The sequence below is a fragment of the Balearica regulorum genome, chromosome 14 (assembly GCF_011004875.1).
Source record: "Balearica regulorum gibbericeps isolate bBalReg1 chromosome 14, bBalReg1.pri, whole genome shotgun sequence".
Classification (NCBI taxonomy): Eukaryota; Metazoa; Chordata; class Aves; order Gruiformes; family Gruidae; genus Balearica; species Balearica regulorum.
The window spans coordinates 11,607,517-11,626,959 of record NC_046197.1 but is presented as its reverse complement, the minus strand read 5'-3'; the positions used below and the strand labels follow the sequence as shown (position 1 = coordinate 11,626,959).

The 19,443-nt window shown below is 69.6% G+C and overlaps 2 protein-coding genes across 3 annotated transcripts; one reads left to right on the top strand and one right to left on the bottom strand.

The window, feature by feature from the left end:
• Positions 1-1,492: 1,492 nt before the first annotated feature.
• On the top strand, positions 1,493-13,272 carry DBN1 (drebrin 1). Of its 2 annotated transcripts, XM_075766372.1 has the most exons (15): positions 1,493-1,680; positions 5,999-6,054; positions 6,154-6,266; positions 6,471-6,545; positions 6,623-6,769; positions 6,938-7,015; positions 7,114-7,265; positions 7,464-7,527; positions 7,664-7,723; positions 7,884-7,998; positions 9,372-9,509; positions 10,560-10,691; positions 11,619-12,172; positions 12,296-12,398; positions 12,525-13,272. In XM_075766372.1, exons 1-15 carry the CDS (start codon positions 1,595-1,597, stop codon positions 12,593-12,595), a joined length of 1,944 nt encoding a protein of 647 aa, XP_075622487.1. In that variant the 5' UTR covers positions 1,493-1,594; the 3' UTR covers positions 12,596-13,272. The 2 variants fall into 2 exon arrangements, with proteins under 2 accessions (XP_075622487.1, XP_075622488.1); XM_075766373.1 differs by lacking the exon at positions 9,372-9,509 and having other exon boundaries at positions 1,494-1,680.
• Positions 13,273-13,351: 79 nt separating this feature from the next.
• Positions 13,352-18,259, bottom strand: PRR7 (proline rich 7, synaptic). The gene is made up of 3 exons (XM_075766377.1): positions 17,931-18,259; positions 14,149-14,790; positions 13,352-14,019 (listed from the first exon to the last, which is right to left on the bottom strand). Exons 2-3 carry the CDS (start codon positions 14,444-14,446, stop codon positions 13,631-13,633), a joined length of 687 nt encoding a protein of 228 aa, XP_075622492.1. The 5' UTR covers positions 14,447-14,790; positions 17,931-18,259; the 3' UTR covers positions 13,352-13,630.
• Positions 18,260-19,443: the final 1,184 nt, after the last annotated feature.

Below are 19,443 nucleotides of genomic sequence, written 5' to 3'. Positions count from 1 at the left end.
GCTGGGGTAGCATGGCCTGGAAACGGGTTGTGCCAGCTCAGCCCTGGGGTACCCCACCTTGGAGCAGGGCCAGGGCAGAACCATGGTGCCACAGCCAGCCTGCCTCTCCCCAAGGGAGAGCCAAGCATCTCCCTTGTGCTGCTGCTGCTGCAAGGCCTGCACCCGCTGGAGGCTCAGCTCCTTCTGGTTGGTGACCTGTTGCCTCTGGTCCCTACTGATGACGCCTCTACCCTCCAAGGTGCCTCTGCGCTTTGCTGAGAGCAGCTCTTGCCCACCAGCTCTGCGCACCATGTGAGGAGCTTGTGCACAGGCAGCGGAAGGAGGGTCTCGGGTGGGCTGCGGAGGTGGAGCCTGGGGAGGGGCCGTGGCCGCGCTGCTCAGAGAACAAAGCCTGGCGGCGGTGGGCTCAGGGCTCCCACCATGTCCCTGAGTGGGATCCTACCGCATCCACCCCCAAAGCCAGCTGAGCTGCTTGTGGGGTGCCTGCCACAGCCCCGGCCCCCGCGCTGGCCCCGGCAGCTGCTCTACAGCTGCTCACAAATTCTTGCAGCCTCTTAGGGCGGCTCCGGCTCTGGCCTGGCTTGGAAACGCTGGCGCAAGGAGGGCGGGCAGGCATGGGGGGAGCAGGCAGCACAGGCAGGGCCTGTAGCACTTCATCCTGTGTCCCACCGAGCTTGAGGGGCTCATCCACAGGCTGCTCTGAAGGACTTGGTTTGGGAAGGACCATGCCAGCATCAGCTCCAACCCGGTGTTCAGGCCCTGTACACTCCTCACTGCCACTCCAGCACCGAGATCCCGTCAGCACAGTTCTGGTCTCGGATGCGGGCAGTGCCAGGGGTCGGAGAGGCAGGGTGGGGCAGGGCAATGCTGCCTGCCCTGGCAGGAGCATGCGGACCCAGCTGGGAGCCCCCACAGAGCTCTGTGGCGCCAGCGCAAAAGCACAGGGACTCGGGGCAGAGGGGAGCTGAGGGCACAGGGTTCCCGGCAGGTCGTGTACCCAGAGTGAAGGGGACCACGGGGCAGGGGAGGGACTGGGGTGCAGAGGAGCACCCAGCCTGTGAGGACCCCAAGGTGCAGAAGAGGGGGTAGCACAGGATGCCAGTCCCCAGGACAGAGGAGAGCCCAGGGTGCAGACCCAGCCAAGGTGCACGATCCCAGGAGGGAGCTCAGCCGGGGTTCAGGTTTCTGGGGTTGAGGGTCCCCGGGGCGGGGGATGGCCCAGGGTGTGGGGGCAGAGCAGAGCCCAGGCTGTGGGTCCGCGGGGTGCAGGATCCCGGGGGCGAGCCGTGTGCGGGGGCAGCCCGGGGTGGGGGCGATGCTGCCCGCACCCCAGGGGTCCTGGCGCGATGCCCGGCGGCGCGGCCGGCGGGGTGCCCCGGGGGCGCCCCGGGGGCGCGGCGGGGGCCGGGGCGGGGGCGGGGGCCGGGCTGGGGGGGCGGAGGGGGGGGGGCGCCGTTCACGGCGCTAGGACCGGGCGCGGCGGCGGGCGGAGCCTCCCCGCCGCTCGCCCCTCCGCCCGGCCGCTGCGGCAGTGTCTCGGAGGCGGGCAGGCGGCCGGTCCCTCCGGTCCCCCCGGCAGCATCCCGGCCCCGCCATGGCTGGCGTCGGCTTCGCGGCGCACCGCCTGGAGCTGCTCGCCTCCTACCAGGACGTGATCGGCGAGGACAGCCCCACCGACTGGTGAGCGCGCCCGCCGCCGCCGCCGCCGCCCCTTTGTCCCCGCCGCCGCCGCCGCCCTTTGTGCACGGAGCCGCCCGGTAACACCGGCCGCGCCCCGCGCTGCGCCCCCCCGCCGCCCTGGGCCCGCGGTGTCGGGAGCCCCGGCACACAAAGGCGGGCGGGGCGGCGGGGGGGGGGGGGGGAAGGATGTGTGGGGGGTGTGCCCGGCCCGCCGCCCCCGGTGCCCGCACCTGCCTGCCGCCGCCGCACCGGGCCGGGGCGCGGTCCCCGCTTTGTCTGCGCCGGGCCGGCACGTGCGAGCGCCGGGACCCGCCGCCTCCCGGGAGCCCCCGGTACGGCCCGACCCCCCGCCGGGCAGCGAGCGCGGGGAGCGGGGGGTCCGCGCACGGCGGGGAGGGCCCGGGGGTCCCCCCGGTGCTGGGCCCGGCCCCGAGTCCCTCGCCATTGTCTGGAGCCGGAGCCGCAGGCAGGGGCACCTGGGATGGGAGGTCGGGGCGCCCCCAGCCCGGCCCCGCTCCCGGCCGGCCCCGGCGGTGCCCCGGCAGCGGGCGGCACCTCTGCCCCGGCGGAACGAGGCCTGCGGCCGCGGGGGGGCCGGGCCGGACATCCCCCCCCCCCGGCCCCGCTGCCCCCATCCCCCCCCTGCTCCCGGGGTACCCTATCCCCGGGGGGGCCGCGGTGCGCCGGAGCTGGACTGCCCCGCCGGGCTGGGGCTGCTGCAAGCTCCAGGCGGGGGGTGGCCTCCCCCGGCGGGACCACCCGGGCTGCCCTGCCCTACCCGCACCCTCAGAGCTGGATACCCTGTGCTGCGGGCGCGGGGCCCGGCCAGATCCACGCACCGCTGCAGCCGGCGCAGGAGCCCCCAGGGAGCATCTCCCCACGGCCATCCCAATGCTCCCAGCGCCCACCCTCATCTCCCAGCCCCATTCGGGTGCTGTAGGGCTGGCTCGGGCCGGCTGCCCCCCCGGGATCCCCTCCTTGCTCCCCGGGGTACCTGTGTTGTGCGTGGGGGGGATGCTGCCAGCACCATGGGGTGCAGCTCGCTGGACAGAGCCGAGGTGCTGGGCAGCACTGGGTGCATGCTGTGCGTGCTGGTCTCTGGCTGGGGTGCCTACTGCGCGCCCACCGCCCAGCCAGGGTGCACCCACTGCCCAGCTGGGGGGCATCCAGCACCCAGCCGGGGTGCACCCACTCCCCAGCAGGGATGCACGCTACTCTCTAGCCAGATCCCTGCTCTCTGGGCAGGGCTGGGAGCCCCCCAAGGCTGTGTGGGCCTGTTCAGGTCCCCCGCCCTGCCAGCCCCAGGTCTCCAGGGAGCCCCACGGTCCCGCTGCCAGCCCAAGGGTGCTGTGGGCAAGCGCGGTGCTTGTTGCCGGCCAGGAGGCAGCTGTCAGCCCTGGGTACATCTCGCTTCCCAGCATCCGCTGCAAAGGAGCCCTCCCTGCCAAAGCTGCTGAGAGCAGCAGAAACGGTTCCCGAGAAGGCAAGTGCAGGGGCCGCCCCCCCCTGCTTCGAGAGCTGAGCTCCGGCCAGGCAGTGAGCCCCCACCATCCCCATCCTTGGGGGTGAGCTCACCCCATTGTCCTCAGCCCCTCCATCCTTGTGTCACTGGGGGTGCCTGGCACTTGGTGCCAGTGGGAGCAGCAGGGTCCAGTGCCCGGGTGCGGGATGAGGGGTGATGCTTGGGGGGCTGCACTGGGTAGGGGTGATGGGGACTGTCCCCCGGCGGTGGCCCAGGAGCCAGGGACTGTGAGGATGCTGCACCGGAGTCTGGGCCTTGGCTGATGCCGGGGGATGCCGCTCTCTCACCCGGCCGGGATCCCTGTGTTTAGTCTGGGATTCCCCCCGCCCCGAGCCCGATCCTGGAGGGTCCGAGTGTCCCCTCCCCCTGCCCTGCCTCGCGGAGGCTGCTGGGGCCCATTACTCGATCGGAAAGGAATTTGGTGCTGCTTTCTGAGCACGCCGACTCCCTGGAGCTCCCAGCCACATTGGAAACACATGTGCCCGGGCTTGGGCAAAGCGGGCTGGGGCGATGCTCCCCCCACATCAGCCATGGTGAGGGGGGCAGGCAGTAGCTGGTGCCCTGGGTGCTGGCACCCATGGGTGCTGGTCCGTCTGCTTTGGTGAGCGATGGGGCCGTGCGAGGGCAGCGGGGCTGCTGTCCCCTTGGTGGGTAATGTGGGGATCCTTGCTGGAGTCCCCTGGCTGTGGGGAGCCCTCCTCCCTGGGCTGCATGGGGCACCTCACCCATGGGTGCCCTACGTGCCTGTAGCCCAGGGGGTGGGAAGGCGTTGTATGTGCTGGGTGGAGGGATTAAAGCCTGTGGAAGGGGATAAGCGATGCATGATGCTGTCTGCACCCACTGTGGCGTGGCAGTCCCTGCTGCTGGGGCTCGTGGTGATGCTGTTGGGTTGTGGGTCCCTGGGGATGCTGCTGGCCCCAGCATGGCCCCGCTGGCCCCTGAACTGGAAACATATGGATCCTCCATTCTGGTGTGGGGTCAGGCCATGCTGCTGGGCTACGCTCAGGGCAGGGCTCTGTTTCCATGGCAGTCCCCAGGGTGATGGGACCCTGCCAAGCTCTGGCTGCCCTGGGAGCACTCCTGTGTGCAGGCAACAGCACCCTGCTCGGGTGCCACCCTGCATGGCAGGGTCCCGGGGAATGGGGGAAGAGCAGGCAGTGGATGCTCCCAGCACCCACAGGCTCCCCAGGCAGCAATGCCATGGCTCTGCCCTACTTGTTTCGTCCCCTCTGCAGCCAGCTGCATCCCACCCTGCAAGCCCCGAACCCCTGCCTGCAGCCCTGGGCTCCCCTAAACTGCTGCCATCCACCCTCCTGCCTGGGGATCACAGCAGGTCCCTGAGACAGGGCTGCAGTTGCAGGCAGAGACGACGATTGCAGGCAGGGGCTGCATTTGCCACCCTTCCCCAGTGCAGGCATCGCAGACGGCGCTTTGCAGCTGCTTTGCCGACTCCAGGCTGGGAGCCGACGCCGGCAGCCGATTAGCAGGATTGGGATGTGTGGATTAAAGTCAATCTTGTTGGTGCAATTATCTGCGACTCGCTGCTGGGGGCTCATGGAGTGATGGGTGCTGGGGGGTGGAGGGAGGCACCCTCCATGTTAGACACCCACCTGCCTTCCCCTTGTTTTTCAGCTCGTGGCGTCCAGCCATAGCACTCGTTTGGGGGACTCTGCCTGTAGGGACACCCCCCCCCCCCGATTCCCATCACCAAGCCCAGCCTCTGTCTGGAAGCTGCGAGCTCGGGTGAGGACGGCTCTGCCTGGCACCGCAGGGATTTTGGCACTCCGGCAAGCCCTGTGCGGGCACCACCAGCTGAGTGCCGATCAGCAGAGCCGCCCGCCCCAGTGCAGGGACTGGGGGGACTGTCCAGCATGAGCGGCCCCAGCTTTCCGGGTGCAGCGCATGACGGTGGCAGGCAGGTTTGGGTGCCTGCCAGACCCCGGCAGGTCCCCGCTGCCTGCCTGCCTCCCCCGCTCCCCTCCGCTAATCACCTCGTCATCGGGGCGAGCTGCATCCCAGCTGGGATGGGGGGGGTTGCTATGGTGATGGAGGATGCTGGTTGCCTAGCAACATCCATCCCCTCGCCCACCCGCCCTGGACCGATTCAGCATGCACCCTCCCCCCGCTCATAGCTAGCTGCACACCCCTGGGGAGGTGCAGGCAGGCGGGGGTCCCCATGGAGCCCCGGAGGGTACAATGGGAGTGAGAGGGGGTTTCCCGTCCGCCAGGAACGGTTTCCAAGGAACAGTCTCCATGACGGCCCCATCACACCCCGGCGGCACATTGATTTGCTGCTGCTGGTGCTCCAGCGTCCTCCCCCGGCCTGGTGCCTGCTGGGCCGGTGGCTCACGCAGCCGGGCACGTGAGCGGCCCCGAGTTCCCGGCCAGGGCATGGGGCTGTCCCCAAAGCCAGCGGTAACCGGCAAGGTCGGGGGGGGGACGACAGAGATGGGCATGCGAGGAGCTGTGAGGCCGTAGCGGCTTGTGGCATGGCACAGCAACCAGCTGGTCCCTGTGCACAAGTGACCCCTCTGTCCCCAACCTTGGGACCCTGCCCCATGGCTGCCAGCTGGCATGGAGGGGGAATGGACCCTATCCAAAGTCCTGCCTGCCCTGCCTGACAGCCTGGCCCTTCCCAGTGGCGATGAACAAGGGGTTGGGGTGGCTGTTTGGCAGCCCGGGGGCACCTGGCCAGCCCCCCAGGACCTGCCCTGACCTCATTGTTAGCAGGATGGGGAGGTGGGGGGGCCACCCCACACTCCCCGCAGGTGTGGCTCACCCATGCTGTCTCCCCAGGGCCCTCTACACGTACGAGGATGGCTCCGATGACCTGAAGCTGGCAGCATCAGGAGGTAAGGTCCTCTGTCCCTGCAGCCGGCTTGGCTCTGCCGGTGTTTTCCCCGTCACCCATCCTGGTGCCGGGTGGACATGGGCTGACAGTGCCGTGCCAGGTGGAGGTTTGCTGGAGCTCTCCAGCCACTTTGAGATCCAGAAGGTGATGTATGGCTTCTGCAGCGTCAAGGACCCCCAGGCCGTGCTCCCCAAATATGTCCTTGTCAACTGGGTGAGTGGGGGGTGCCACGCTGGGGGGGGCCATGCCCGCCGGGGGCTGCAGTGTTGGCAGGGGCATGGCTGGGTGTGAGGGAGGAGCCCACCGTGGCCAGGGGGGTTGCGGGTGCCCCACAGTCCCGCTGCCTCGTGGTGGTCAGTGGGGTGGGGGGTCACCCTGCTGCCCCTCCCTGGCTCAGCCCCTCCCTGGCTGCCACAGGTGGGCGAGGACGTGCCGGACGCCCGCAAGTGTGCCTGCGCCAGCCATGTGGCCAAGATTGCTGAGTTCTTCCAGGTGGGTGATGCCGGGGAGGGGGATGATGCTGCCGGGGCACTGAGCCTGGTCCCTGATGGCTGCTCACCCTTCACCAGGGTGTGGACGTCATCGTCAACGCCAGCAGCGTGGAGGACATCGACCCAGGGGCCATCGGGCAGCGGCTCTCCAATGGGCTAGCCCGCGTCTCCAGCCCAGTGCTGCACCGCCTGCGGCTGCGGGAGGACGAGAATGCCGAGCCCGTGGTAATGTCCCCACGGTGATAGCGATGGTGGCGATGGCAGCGGGCGCGGGGCATCTCTCCCGCCCGGGGCTCCTGTCTGCCGCATCCCATCACCCCGTGTGCCACTTACTGTTATTCCCCTTCACTGATCCCAGCCCCTCCGCCCCCCCCCGCCTCTCCTCCGTCCCAGGGCACCACTTACCAGAAAACTGACGCCACCGTGGAGATGAAGCGGCTCAACCGGGAGCAATTCTGGGAACAAGCCAAGGTAGGGTGCAGGGGTGGTCAGCCGGAGGCCCCCCAGGAGTGGGGTGAGCTGCCAGCAGGCTGATGGACAGCCCCATCGTTTATTCCCCCCTCCACCAGAAAGAGGAGGAATTGCGTAAGGAGGAGGAGCGGAAAAAGGCCCTGGATGCCCGGCTGCGGTTTGAACAGGAGCGGATGGAACAGGAGCGGCTGGAGCAGGAGGAGCGGGAGCGGCGCTACCGGGAACGGGAGGAGCAGATTGAGGAGCACAGGCACGGCGGGGGCTGGGGGGGGGCTGTGTCCCGTCGGGTGTGGGATGGTCACGCACACAGGGTGGTTGGGCGCGTGCTGTGAGCGGCTGGGTGGGCACATGGGTGTTCGTCCCCACTGAGGACGGGGCTGGGCAGGGGGTGGCGGGCAGGGGCTGGCAGGAGCCGGTGCCCAGCCCCTCTCCTGTGCCCCCATCGCAGGCGGAAGCAGCAGAGCATGGAGGCAGAGGAGGCCCGGCAGCGCCTGAAGGAGCAGTCCATCTTTGTAAGTGCCATGGTGGGCACAGGGCTGGGGTCGGAGTCAGAGTTGCTGCCTGGCACCACCACCCCCAGGGAAGGGCTTTTCCCAGCCATGCTCCAGGGTATCCAGGGGTGGGGGGTGATGCCGCATCTCTTTCCAGGGGGAGCAGCAAGAGGAGGACGACAGGCAGCAGCTCAGGAAATCGGAGTCAGAGGTGGAGGTGAGTGCAGCTGTGGCCATGCCCGGTGCCAGTCCTCGCTCCCCAGCCAGCAGTGCCCACAGCTGGACGGGGACCCAGCCGGGGGGGGGTGTGCGTGGAGGGTGGTCCCACAGCCCTACTTCCCCGAGGCAGTGGGTCTCAGCCTGCCCCGTCCCCACAGGAGGCTGCTGCCATCATCGCTCAGAGGCCCGACAACCCCCGGGACTTCTTCAAGCAGCAGGAGCGGGTGGCATCGGGCAGCAGCGACGCCATCTCGCCAGGCAGCCACAGGACAGGTGAGGGACTGGGGGGGGGGGCTGTGGGCACCGGGGGGGGCACAGAGAGGCTGGGGGGTTCTGCAGGCTGTGGAGCAGGTGAGTGTGGCGCCGCTGGAGCTCCCCGCAGCTCAGCAGGTCACAGCAGGATCTGGGGCCACCGGGGCTGGGTACGATGTGGAGGCGGTGTCCCCTTCTGCTGTCCCTGGTGCCATGATGGTGGGTGGGCATGAGGATGGCAGAGGGTCATCGTGCCTCTGCCGTGCCACTGCCACCACTGCCGCCACCACACCTTGTGTCCCCGGCTGTCAGGGCAGCTTGGCAGGGTCTGGATGCCAGGGGGAGGTCTTCCGCAAGGGGAGGTGCATCCTGCTCCCCGCTCGCTCGGGTGTTGTCCACCCACCCACGCCGGCAGGCAGGGTGGCTGTGCGTGGTCAGGGTGCAGCTGGGGGTCCAAGGTGTGGCTTGGGAAGGAAACTCTTCCCACAGAGTCAGCTAAAAGTGGCAGAAACGAGTGGGGCGGGTGTGGGACACCCCCATGGCGTGCCCACCCCAGGGTCCCCACTGCCAGGGTGGGTGCTTGTGGCGGTGCAGGATACCCTGCTTTTGGGTTGGGGTGATGCCAGCAGGTCTTTGGCCGTGGCAGTGGGGCTATCCCTGCCAAAGGCTGGCCGTGGGGTTGGGGTGGCTGGGCAGGGGGTGCCCCACGGGGAAACTAGGCTGCCCCACAGGCTGGGGTACAGCCCTGGGACTCTCTTTGTAGCAGGGCTGGCTGTCCTGGTGGGCACCTCCGACTGTGGGACCAAGTCATGGGGCTGTGCTGGGGGTCGTGCTGGGGTGCTGTGCTGTGGGGGCTGTGCGGTGCGACTGTGCCATGGGGCTGTGCTGGGGCCGGGGGGGGGGGGGGGCACTGTGATGTGTCTTCCTGCTGTGGGGTCATGCCATGGGTCATGCCATGGGCTGTGCTGTGGGGCTGTGCTGTGGGGTCGTGCCTTGGGGCAATGCTGTGGGGCTGTGCCGTGGGTCGTGCTGTGGGCTGTGTGTTGTGGCCAAGCCGTGGAGCCGTGCCGTGGGTTGTGCCATGGGTTCATGCTGTGGGGCTGTGCTGTGGGGCCATGCTGTGTCTGAGCAGATAGTTGGCCCCATGGCTGTGTCTGGCCTCTCTCCCCACCTAGCCACTTAACGCTGCCTCCTGTCCTTCTGTCCTGCTGTCTTTCCATCCTCCTTTCCTGCCATCCTCCTGTCCTGCTGTCGGTGCTGCCTCCTATCCTGCCGTCCTCCTGTCCCGGTGCCCCGGTGCGCCGGCCCTGCCATGGCCATGCTGAGCAGGGACTGACCCATCTCTTTGCTCTCTCTCTCTCCGTCCGTCTGTCTGTCTGTCTTTCTCTCGGCAGGTCGTCTGCACTGTCCTTTCATAAAGACAGCTGACAGTGGGCCGCCTTCTTCCTCCTCCTCCTCCTCCTCCCCCCCGCGGACCCCCTTCCCCTATATCACCTGCCACCGCACCCCAAATCTCTCCTCTTTCTTCCCATGTAGGTAGCTGGGAGCCCCCAGGCACGCAGCTCCGGGGGGCTGAGTCGCGGGCGGCCACCCCACAACCCACCCCAGCCCCACGGCACACCGGGCTGAGGGGCACGAGGACGGAGCCGTGGGACCAATGGCAGAGGCAACGCCCCTCCCGTGGGCACCCCGAGGGGGCCCAGCAGCCCAGCGGGGGCTGCACCCACACCCATGGGCACCCTGAACGTCCCAGCTGGGTCTAGTCCCACGGTGGGCACTGTGCCCCTGGGGTGGGGGGATGCGGCAGGCTGCACCCGTGGGGCCAGTTGTGCCCGTGGTACGGGGAGGGAGCACCAGGCAGGCTGTGCCCATGGGACAGATGGGGACAGGGCAGAGCTGTGCCCAGGGAGGTGATGCTCTGCTGTGGGATGGAGCAGGCTGTGCCCGTGGGCTAGAGGGGGCACAGGGCAGGCTCTGCTCATGGGGCAGACGAGGATGGGACAGGTTCTGCCCGTGGGGCGCGTCTGGCTGTGCCCATGGGGCAGAAGGGGACGGGGCAGGCTGCGTGCTGCACCATGCAGGACTGTGACCATGGACCAGCACGGGATGGAAAAGGCTGTGCCCAGGATCATGTGGGGCTCTGCCCATGGGGCAGAAGGAGCCAGGTGGTGCCTGGGGCCATGTGGGGCTGTGCCCCCTGGCCAGGGAGTAGTGGGGCACAGAGCTGTGCCCGTGGAAGAGGCTGTGCCAAGGCCCAGCTGGGCGATGCGTGGGCAGGGCCGGCATGTGCCACAGCAGGTACGGGGCTGCCTGTTCCCCTGCCTGGCAGATGTGGGGGCTATGGCTGTGTGGGGCCGGGGGGTATGCCAGGGTGGGGGGGGACGGCATGGTGGTTGTCGCACCCCTGGGTGCCTCTGCTGTGCCACTGCAGAAGACTACATGGTGGCAGGTACATGATGGCGTGCATTTGACAGCTCGTGGCTGGGTTGGCGTGGGGCAGGAGCAGGGGCGGCGCTGGGGTGCTGGCTCCCCTCCGATGTGGGCAGCCCCCCCCCACGCCACCCTGTCTCCCTTGTCCGCAGGCAGCCAGTCGGACGCCTACCGCAAGGCCTCGGCAGCGGGCTGCAGCCCCTGCGAGTCCAGCCCGGCCGCCACGCCACAGGGCGAGCCGGGCACCCGCGCCTCAGGTGACGAGACGCCGACAACGCCCAAAGGTGGGCGCAGGGCTCCCACTGCCTGGGGTTGCCGGGCACATCCCTGCGGTTCCCTGCAACATGTCCCCCTGCTGTAGCCCCCTTGCCTCTGCCACAGCCCCCGCTGCGTACCCTGCTGCAGCTCCGATGCTGCAGCCCTGCCAACCTCACTTGCATCACTCAGTGCATCCGTGCTGTTTTATCTGCATCCCTTGGTAGATTCCACCCCCCCATCTCTGCTGTGTCCCCTAGTGCATCCCCACCGTATCTGCTGCTCTGTGCTGGTGCATCCCCGCCATTTCTGTTGCATCCCCAGTGCATTCCCTGCCATCACTGTTGCATCCCTGCCGTCTCCAGTGCATCCCTGCTGTCTCTGCTGCATCCCCCCAATGCGACTCTGCCCTATCTACGCCATCCCGCAGTACATCCCTGCTGGCGTTGCTGCTTCCCTCCATGCATCCCCACTGCATCCCCAGTGCATCCCAGCCAGCTCCGCTGCAGCCAGCCCTCCCCCCCCCCCCCGCCATGTGTCCCTGCTGTCCCTGCTGCGTCCACTGGCCTCTTTGCATCCTTTGGTGCATCCCAGTTTTCCCTTCTGCATCTTCCCAGTGCACCCCTCCCCATCCAACACCACCCACACCCCCACACCCCCACCATGCCTCCCAGCCACACAACCCTCCCCCCCCCCCAGCAGGGCCCAGCCACATCCCCCCCCCCAAAGGATCACCTTCCCCCCCCCCCCCCCGCCATGCCCCCCCTGTGGCATGGTGTGTGCCATCGGTCCCCTCGCTGTCCAGCCACTCCCACCCATCCCTGCAGCATCTCCCTACTGCACCCAGCCCAAAGGACATTCCCCCCCCCCCCACTGCAGCCCTGTCCCTGGGTGCCCCCCAGCCCTGGATGAGGGGCATCTGTCCCCGCTGACTGCTGTGCCCCCCCCCTTTGCAGACTCCCCCAGCCCCAGCACCCAGGAGCTGGGGCCAGCCGCCCCCGAGCAGCACTGGCCCTTCCCAGGGCCCGAGGACAAGGCCACCGAGCCCCCTGGGGACGAGCCCGATGCCAGGCCAGCGTGGACAGCAGGGGGTGACATCCTGGGGGACCTGGTGACCCTGGAGCCCACCGAGCCCTCCCCACCACCCACGGTCGCTGAGCCCCAGCCTGGGGAGACCCCCAACCCCGAGAGCCTCATCGACTTGTGGCAGAGCGACGGGGAGACCCCCGCTGCCGCCTGGCCCCTGCCCGCTGCCCCCGTTCCTGAGGGCCCCCCAGCCGTGCTGCCCGACGAGGGGCCCCTGCTGAGCCTGGATGAGCTGCCCGAGCCCCCCGCCACCTTCTGTGATGCGGAGCAGGAGGAGGAGGTGGCAGCCGGCGGGGGGGACCCCCAGCCACGGGGGCTCGGCTGCCAGCGTGCCCCCCAGGAGGATATCCCGGGCCGAGAGACTCCCCCCATCACCAACGGGGAGATGGCCCCCAAGGATGGGACGCCAGGTCGTGGGGAGCAGGTGAGCATTGCTGGGGGATGTGGTGGGATGTTCGGGGGTTAACGGGGGGGGGTGGTGGGGTGGGGGGTGGTGTGTGTGTCCTGACCGCCTGAACCCACCCCCCCCCACCCCCCCCCCCACCAGGCCAGTGAGGGCTACTTCAGTCAGTCCCAGGAGGAGGAGGTGCCCCCCCCTGAGGAGCCATCGGCCAAAGCCCCCCAGCCTGTCTTCTACAACAAGCCCCCAGGTCAGTGGGGACGGGGTGGGGGGGGGTGGGGGGGAACAGCCCACCATGGGGCACCCCATGCCACCCTGTCCCACTCCATGGGGCACCCTATGCCACCCTGACACCCTCCCCCACCTTGTCCCCCAGAGATTGACATCACATGCTGGGACGCAGACCCCCTGCCCGAGGAGGAGGAGAGCTTCGGGGGGGGCCTGTAAGCTCGGGCCCCGCTGCTGGTGCAGGCAGCCCGCCCCGGCCGGCGCGGGGCGTGAGGGGGCCGCAGCTGGGGGCCGGGCCCCCCCCTCGCCCCGGCAGGGCCCCGCAGGATGAGGCCTCTGGGTGGGGGCTGCCCCGCTGCGCCCCCACCCCGGGGCACCTTTTACAGCCGCCCATCTCTTTCTCTTTTTTTAAGTTGTCGGTAGGAGCTGTGTCAGGCCCCCCCCCCCCTTAGCAGTTGTCCCCCCCTCGTTGCCCCAGCACCCCTTCGGGGGGGGGTGGGGGGGGGGGACATGCTCGCATCCCCTGCCCGGCTGTGGGACAGGGTCCTCGTTCTCTTCGTGCCCCCCCGGGAGCCTCCCCATACTTTGCACGAGTGAAAAAAAAAAAAAAAAAAGGAAGAATAATAAGAATAATAATAAATTAATATGGCAATAAAGTCACCCAACTGAGGCGAGGCTGCGGCCGGCGGTGGCCCCCCCCCCCCCCCAAAACCCGGTGGGGAGCTGGTGTGGGGCTTTTGCTCTCCCCTCCTTTCCTTGCTGGGAGCCCCCTTTCCCCCCCGCTTGGCCCCCGCTTGGCCCCTCTCCCCCCCCTACAGTAACTGTTTTTGGAAAGCACAAGTTCTGTACCGGCGGTGTGCTCATGTCTGTTAATAAATAAAGCGACTCCCACAGGGGCTGCAGCCTGCTGGGGGGTGCCAGGGAGGGCCGGTGGGGGGTGGGGGGGGTGATCCACCACGCTGGGGGGTCCCACGATGCCAGCCTGCTGGGAGGCAAACCCGAGCCACAAACTTTTATTCTCAAACTGTAACAAACAAAAAATTTAAGAAACAGAGCAGAGTCCGGGTCCCCAGCGCCCCCGGCCATGGGGGGGCCAGCGGGGGCCAGACGGGGAACCAGCCCCTTCCGCGCCGGCGGCAATGGCCCGCGCCGGGGCGGGCGTCCCCGGGGTGACACAGGCAACCGAAACCACCCCCCCCTCCCAGTGCCAGAGGGGCACCCGCAGCAAGGTCCGGGGGTCCCCAGGGGCCGCCGTTAGACAGCGGTAGTCCTGCCGAAGAGGGGCATGGAGACCGGGAGGTGCCAGGGTCCTGGCTCATAGGTGTCCCTGCTGCTGAGCTCCGAGTCCGTCCAGCTGGGAAACATGCGGGGGGAGCACTCTGCCTGCAGGTAGAGGTCCGGGCAGGCAGGGCCGGGGCTGGCCGAGCGGGGCAGGTGCAGCGCCGAACCGTAGCCGGCATCCAGGAAAAGGGGTTTGTAGCTGGGGGGCTGCTCCTGCTTCTCCAGCCGCTCGTGGCTCAGGAAGGGGGCGTTGATTTTGCGGTACAGCCCCCGCGTGTCCATCAGCACCTCGCTGTACGGCGGAGGGGGCTCCGCCATCAGCAGCGCCTCCTCATAGCATGGCGGCTTCGACAGGTCAGACTCTGCAAGGCAAAGTCCCCCCGGACCCCCGCTGCCGTCAGCACTGCGCCCCGGCTCTCGTGCCGTATGTCCCCAAAAAAGGGGGGAGGCGTGCGCTCTGGGGATGCCGAGAGCCCCTCCCTGCTCCTTACCGTGCCGGCAGCTCCAGGGCCGGGGGGGTGGGATGTGGTGGGGGTGATGATGGTGGGGCTCAAGGCGGAGGCGGTGGGGAATGGCGATGCCAGGGGGACTGCCCCCATAACCCTCGTAGTGCAGCGGCTCCAGCTCCAGCGCGCGCAAGCTCTGCTCCCGCAGCCGCTCCTCCTGCTGCCGCTTCACCCGCCGCCGCAGGTAGCTGCAGAAGCAGCACAGCAGCACGATGAGCCCCCAGATGAGCCAGAAGCCCGCGAAGCAAGTGAGGAAGGTGTAGGTGCCCTGGGACATCACCATCTTGGCTGCCGGCCCGGGTGGGGAGGCCCCTGCCTCTTCCTGCCCTCGGGGTGGGGAACGGGATGCTCAGGGCGGCGGCAGGGCCAGAGTGGGACCCGATGCTGTCAGGGCCGCCGAGGGCATCTCCCCAGGCTGTGCCCAGCGGCGTCTCCTCCGGCCCGTGGGCGCCCGCCGTCAAGGGTCCATCCTCGCCATGGAGCTAGGGGGGGGCTGGAGCGGGTGGGTCAGGCCTGGGTGCGCTGGGCGGGTGGCGGGGCAGGGGGCTGGCGGGGTGGGCGGCAGGGCGGTGGGGCGGCCGGGGTCCCGCTGCCCATCACTGGGAGAGGGCCGCCGGGAAGGGGGCCCTGCAACAAGACAGACACGAGCGTGAACATGGTGGGGACACGGCTGCCCTGTTCCCATGGTGACTCGCTCTACATGCGCAGCGGTGCCCGCAGCCGGCAGGGAGCCATGCACAGCCCCATGCGCGCCCCCGCCATCGCCCCCACGGCTGCAAACCCGCACCCCTCCCAGCACCCTGTCACGGCACTGCCAGGCACCCTAGGGCAGGAGACAGATGCTGTGGCCCCATGTCATTGACACCCTTGAGGTCACGGGGCATCTGCTGGCATCCCCCCCACTCCTGCCCACCCAGTGCACCCCAAATTGGCTGCAGATCCTGGGCAGCTCAGAGCCTGCCGCCCCATGCCACCCCATAGTGGGGTGTCCCGGGGAGGAGGAGGGATGTGCGGAGCCAGCGGTCGGCTGCCTGCGGCACGTGGCACTCACGGGAGCACGTGCACCGCGGCCATCGCTGGCCTTGCGGCCACTGGGGAGGGTCAGGGGGCACCCTGACATGGCGATGCAGGAGGGGGGGTTGGTGGTGACGGACACTGTCACCCCTGCCAGTTCCCTGCCTTTGGGCAGGCTGACAGCTCAGTCACATCCAGCTGAGCACCGAACAGGGACGGCGTGTGCCGGGGGGGGGGGGTGGCAAACACATCATCGAGCGGGGACCAGCACCCATGGGTGCTCGCAGGCAGGCACGTAAGCACCCGTCAAGATTATTATTATCGTGGTGTAGGAGAGAACGGGCTTGCTAGCAGGGAGGAGGGCGAGCACTGGAGCGGCGGTGGCCGAGGGCAAGGCGACCGCAGAGGTGCCGCTGCCCGGCGAAGGGGCGCGGGGTCCCCGGCCGCCCGTGGGACAGGGCCACGTTGCCGGCGAGGGGACTGCGGGGGGGCCACCGGTGCTGAAGGGGCCGGCGGGGCCGCGGGAAGGGCAGCGGGGCCGGAGGGCCGAGTCCAGCCGGAAGGAAGGAGGGATGGGGGAAGGAAGGGGCCGGGGAGCCCTGGCCACGCTCCGGCGGGCAGCGGGGGCCGCTCCGTCACGCAGACAAAAGCGGGGGCAGAGGCAGCGTCGGGCCGTGGGTCTCTGGGGAGCGGGTGACCCTTCCCGGGGCGCCCTAAGCCGCCACCGCTGCCCGGCTAAGGCCGGCTCGGTGCGGGCAGAGCTCGCCGGCCCCGGCTGCAACAGGCTCCCCGCCGGCGGCCTGAGTATCCCCGGGAGGGCACCGTGCGGGAAGGGCCGCGGGTCGAGCACCGGGGTAACGGCCGGGGTGACACCGGGAACCGGAGCAGGACGGGCTGGTGGCGCCTGGGGACCGGGGGCGTTTGCAGCTGGGGCGTGCGGGGGGAGCGGAGCTGGTGGGGCCGGGGACGTGCGGGCTGGGGGAGGCGCGGGGCCGGGCTGGGAGACACCCACGCCAGGCGGGGAGCGGACCGGCCGCCCGGCTGGGAGCAGCCGCCGTGCCGGGCCCCGCCGGTGCCCCCGGGCCGTCCCGCTGTCCTCGTCCGCGGCCTGAGCCCCGCCGCCCGCGACGCATCCCCGCCCGGTGCCTCCGCCGGGAGGGGGACACCCCGGCGGGGACCTCCCCGCTCCCGGTGCCGGGCGCGGCAGCACCCTCCTCCTCCCCCGAGGCGCGCGCCCGCCGGGGACGGACCGGAGGCGCGCGCCCCGGTACGCGCCGCGCGCCTCCGCCCCGGCCCCCGGTTTCCGCGGCCCCGCGCGCCCCCGCCCCGGCCCCGCTGCCTCCGCGCCACGCAACAGGCGGAGGCGCCGCGCCCGCTCCCTCCGCGGGTCCCGTTACCGGCGGCGCACGTGGCTCAGGCGGCCGGCGGCGGCTCCATAGGGCGGCGGCGGGGGCGGGGGGAAGGGGGCCCGGTGCGCGGCACCGCCGCCGCCTCCCGGCGCTGCCTTTGTCTCCGGTGAGCGCTCCCGCGCCGCCGCCGCGCGCCGCCCCGCCCGGGCTCCCGCCCCGCCGCTCCGCCCCGCCCTCGGCTCGGGGAGGGACCCGGCGGGCCCCCCACACCCCCCCCCCCGCCCCGGGACCCGCCGCCGAGCGGGGGCTACCGGCGGGGCATTGCACCGGGCGCGGGGAACGGGCAATGCCACGGGAATCCCCCATCCCCCAGGGAACGGCCGCGGGATGCCGGTGCCGCGAGGGCCGTGGCATCCCCGGGGGTGGCCGTGGGATACCCACGGCGTGGGGGTCGGGGAATCCCCGGGTGACAGCCCTGAGATGCCCCGTGGGGCGATGCCACGGGCTCCCCCATGCGGGGGCCATGCACTCGCCCTGGGGGTGGCTGAAGGGGGCCAGGGGGTGCCAGCCACCCCCTGCCTCGGTGCCACTGCATCCTCCTCAGCGCAGCACAGGGACCGGGGCAGGGAGGGCAGCTCAGCCACCGACGGGACCTTAACCGACCCTGCCGCAGCCCACCTGGGCACTGCAGTGGGACACGGGGCTGTGCTGGGCCGGGGTGCCAGCCTGGCCCCGAGGACAGCGAGGGTCAGAAGTGGCACTGGGTGACACAGCGGGCTGCCCTGGGGCCACCCTGCCCCAGAGCAGAGCCCTTGCCTGCCTGGCCCGAGCACTTGTCCCCCTGCACTAGGGCTTCCCCGGCTCTTTGCTGTCAGGGGGAACAGCACAAGCTGTTCTCTGCTGCACCTGAGGGCAGTGGTCACGGTCCCCGTGGAAGACCTCCCCGGGCTCCTGGGGACTGCACCCACTTTGGGGGCTCTCTCTTTGCTGCGCCCAGCACTGCGGGACTGTGCCAGGAACAGCAGGACCGCGGCTACAGGGCAGAGCTGTGCCAACCACAGCGCCCGCAGCGTGCCAGGGCCAGAGGCCAGGTGGGTGAGTGGGCGCGAGTGCCCAACAGGGTGCCCCACACAGGCCGTGACCCCGCCGCCGCTTCCTCCCCGTGGGCAGGGTGGCAGGCACTGGCTGCAGCCACACACACGGCACATTGTTCTGCCGGGGCCTGGCCGGAAGGACTTCCTCCATCCCAGCCAGGGAACAACCCGGGCAAGCCGGGCGCCGGCAGCCTTCTGCCACGGCAGAGCAAAGCGGCTCCGGCAGCTTGCCAAGCCCTGCCACCTTGCTCGAAGCAGGGCCCGGGTGGCCACGTCTCCCCCGGCCCCCATGGCTTCAGCCCTGACTCACCTTGCTGGAACTCGTCTCCTGCGATCGGACCTCACAGCACGGCCGCGGCAGCCCGGCAGCGCCAGCTCGATGGTTGTGGGGGTGCCCGAGCAGCACCCACAGCAGGGAGGGGGCTGCGGCCATGCAGGGGGGCCTGGGTGCTCCCTCGGGGCACGGGTAACCCAGAGGTGGGGGGCACCGCAGGGCTCGTGGGCATCATCAGGCCAGGGGGAGCAGGGGGAGCCAGGCCTCCGGCCCCGCCAGTGCCGGGGGCCGGGAGCTGCCTTCCCCTTCCCCACGGCAGCGGGGGGAGGCAGGCGGGGGAGCGCTCCCCGAGCCACATGGTGGGCTGGAGGAGGAGCTGTTGCCCAGGCAACAGCTGAGAGCATCCTTCACCCCTGAAAATGGTGTGCTGGTGCTGCCGCCACAGCCCCACAGCTCAGGGCAGCACTCAGGACCCCCAGGGCCCATCCAAAGCTCATGCAGAGCCTGCCATAGCACCCGTACCTGCCAGTTCCAGTTCTGGCTGTACACCAGCACCACCTCACCCACATGCTGCTCCCCTCCAGCAAGGACAGGGATGGAGATGAGGCTCCCCCAAAAGGCTGGGGCACCGCTTGGCAGGGGGGGAGCTGGGGACAGGCATAGACCCTTCCACACCCTGCTCATGGCTCAGCCACAGGCTGCCCACAGCCCAGCCTGCCTGCAGAGCCACGCTGGCCGTGTGACAGACACCACTAACACATTGGTGACCCCAGGACCTCGGTGCCAGGGTGCCACAGCCCAGAACTGTGCTGGCAGGGCAGCATGAGCATCCTGGCCAGTGCGGTGGCAGCAGCAATCCCCAGGCAGTCCCCATCCCCCTGCACTGCCTGCCTGCCTTCCACGGCTGCAGAAAATTCCTGGATTTTACCCCAAGATGCCCCCTCTGAGTGTGAGAACTCCTCCTCAGCCCGCTCCCATAGCAACTGTTCCCTAGCTACCCAGCCGCACTTGCTATTCTCATCCCTGTGCAGCTGTGTGCAGCCCCCCCATCCCCCCGCCCCGCGCTGCGCACGAGGCTGCCGATGCTGCTGCCAGCCTTGGACCCCAAACCCACCCTGCATCCACTCTGATCAGGCTGTCCCCCTTTGCACACTCCCACCTGGCAACTGTCATGACCCTAACCCTGCTCACGCTGTGTCCCCCCTTCGAGGAGCTGTCCCTTGGGCTAAGGAGGTAGTGCTCCATGCTGGCACGAGGTCCCCCTCTGCAGGGTTCCCCCCCAAAAGCAGTGAGGCACAGCACCTGGAGGGGAGCAGGACACTTCCCCTGACCCCACAGCACACCCGTGATAGCCCAGGAAGGGCTGTGCTAAGGGCAGCAGGGGGACATACCCCAAAGGGGACCACAGCAGACAGGAGCACCCCAAGGACACGAGGCTCCGTACCCATCACGCCCCTGCACTGACCCAAACTGCCAGGAAAAAGCCACCGAGGGCCACCTGCGGTCCCCAGGGCTCAGCATCACCTACCCTGCAGGACAGGAGCACCAG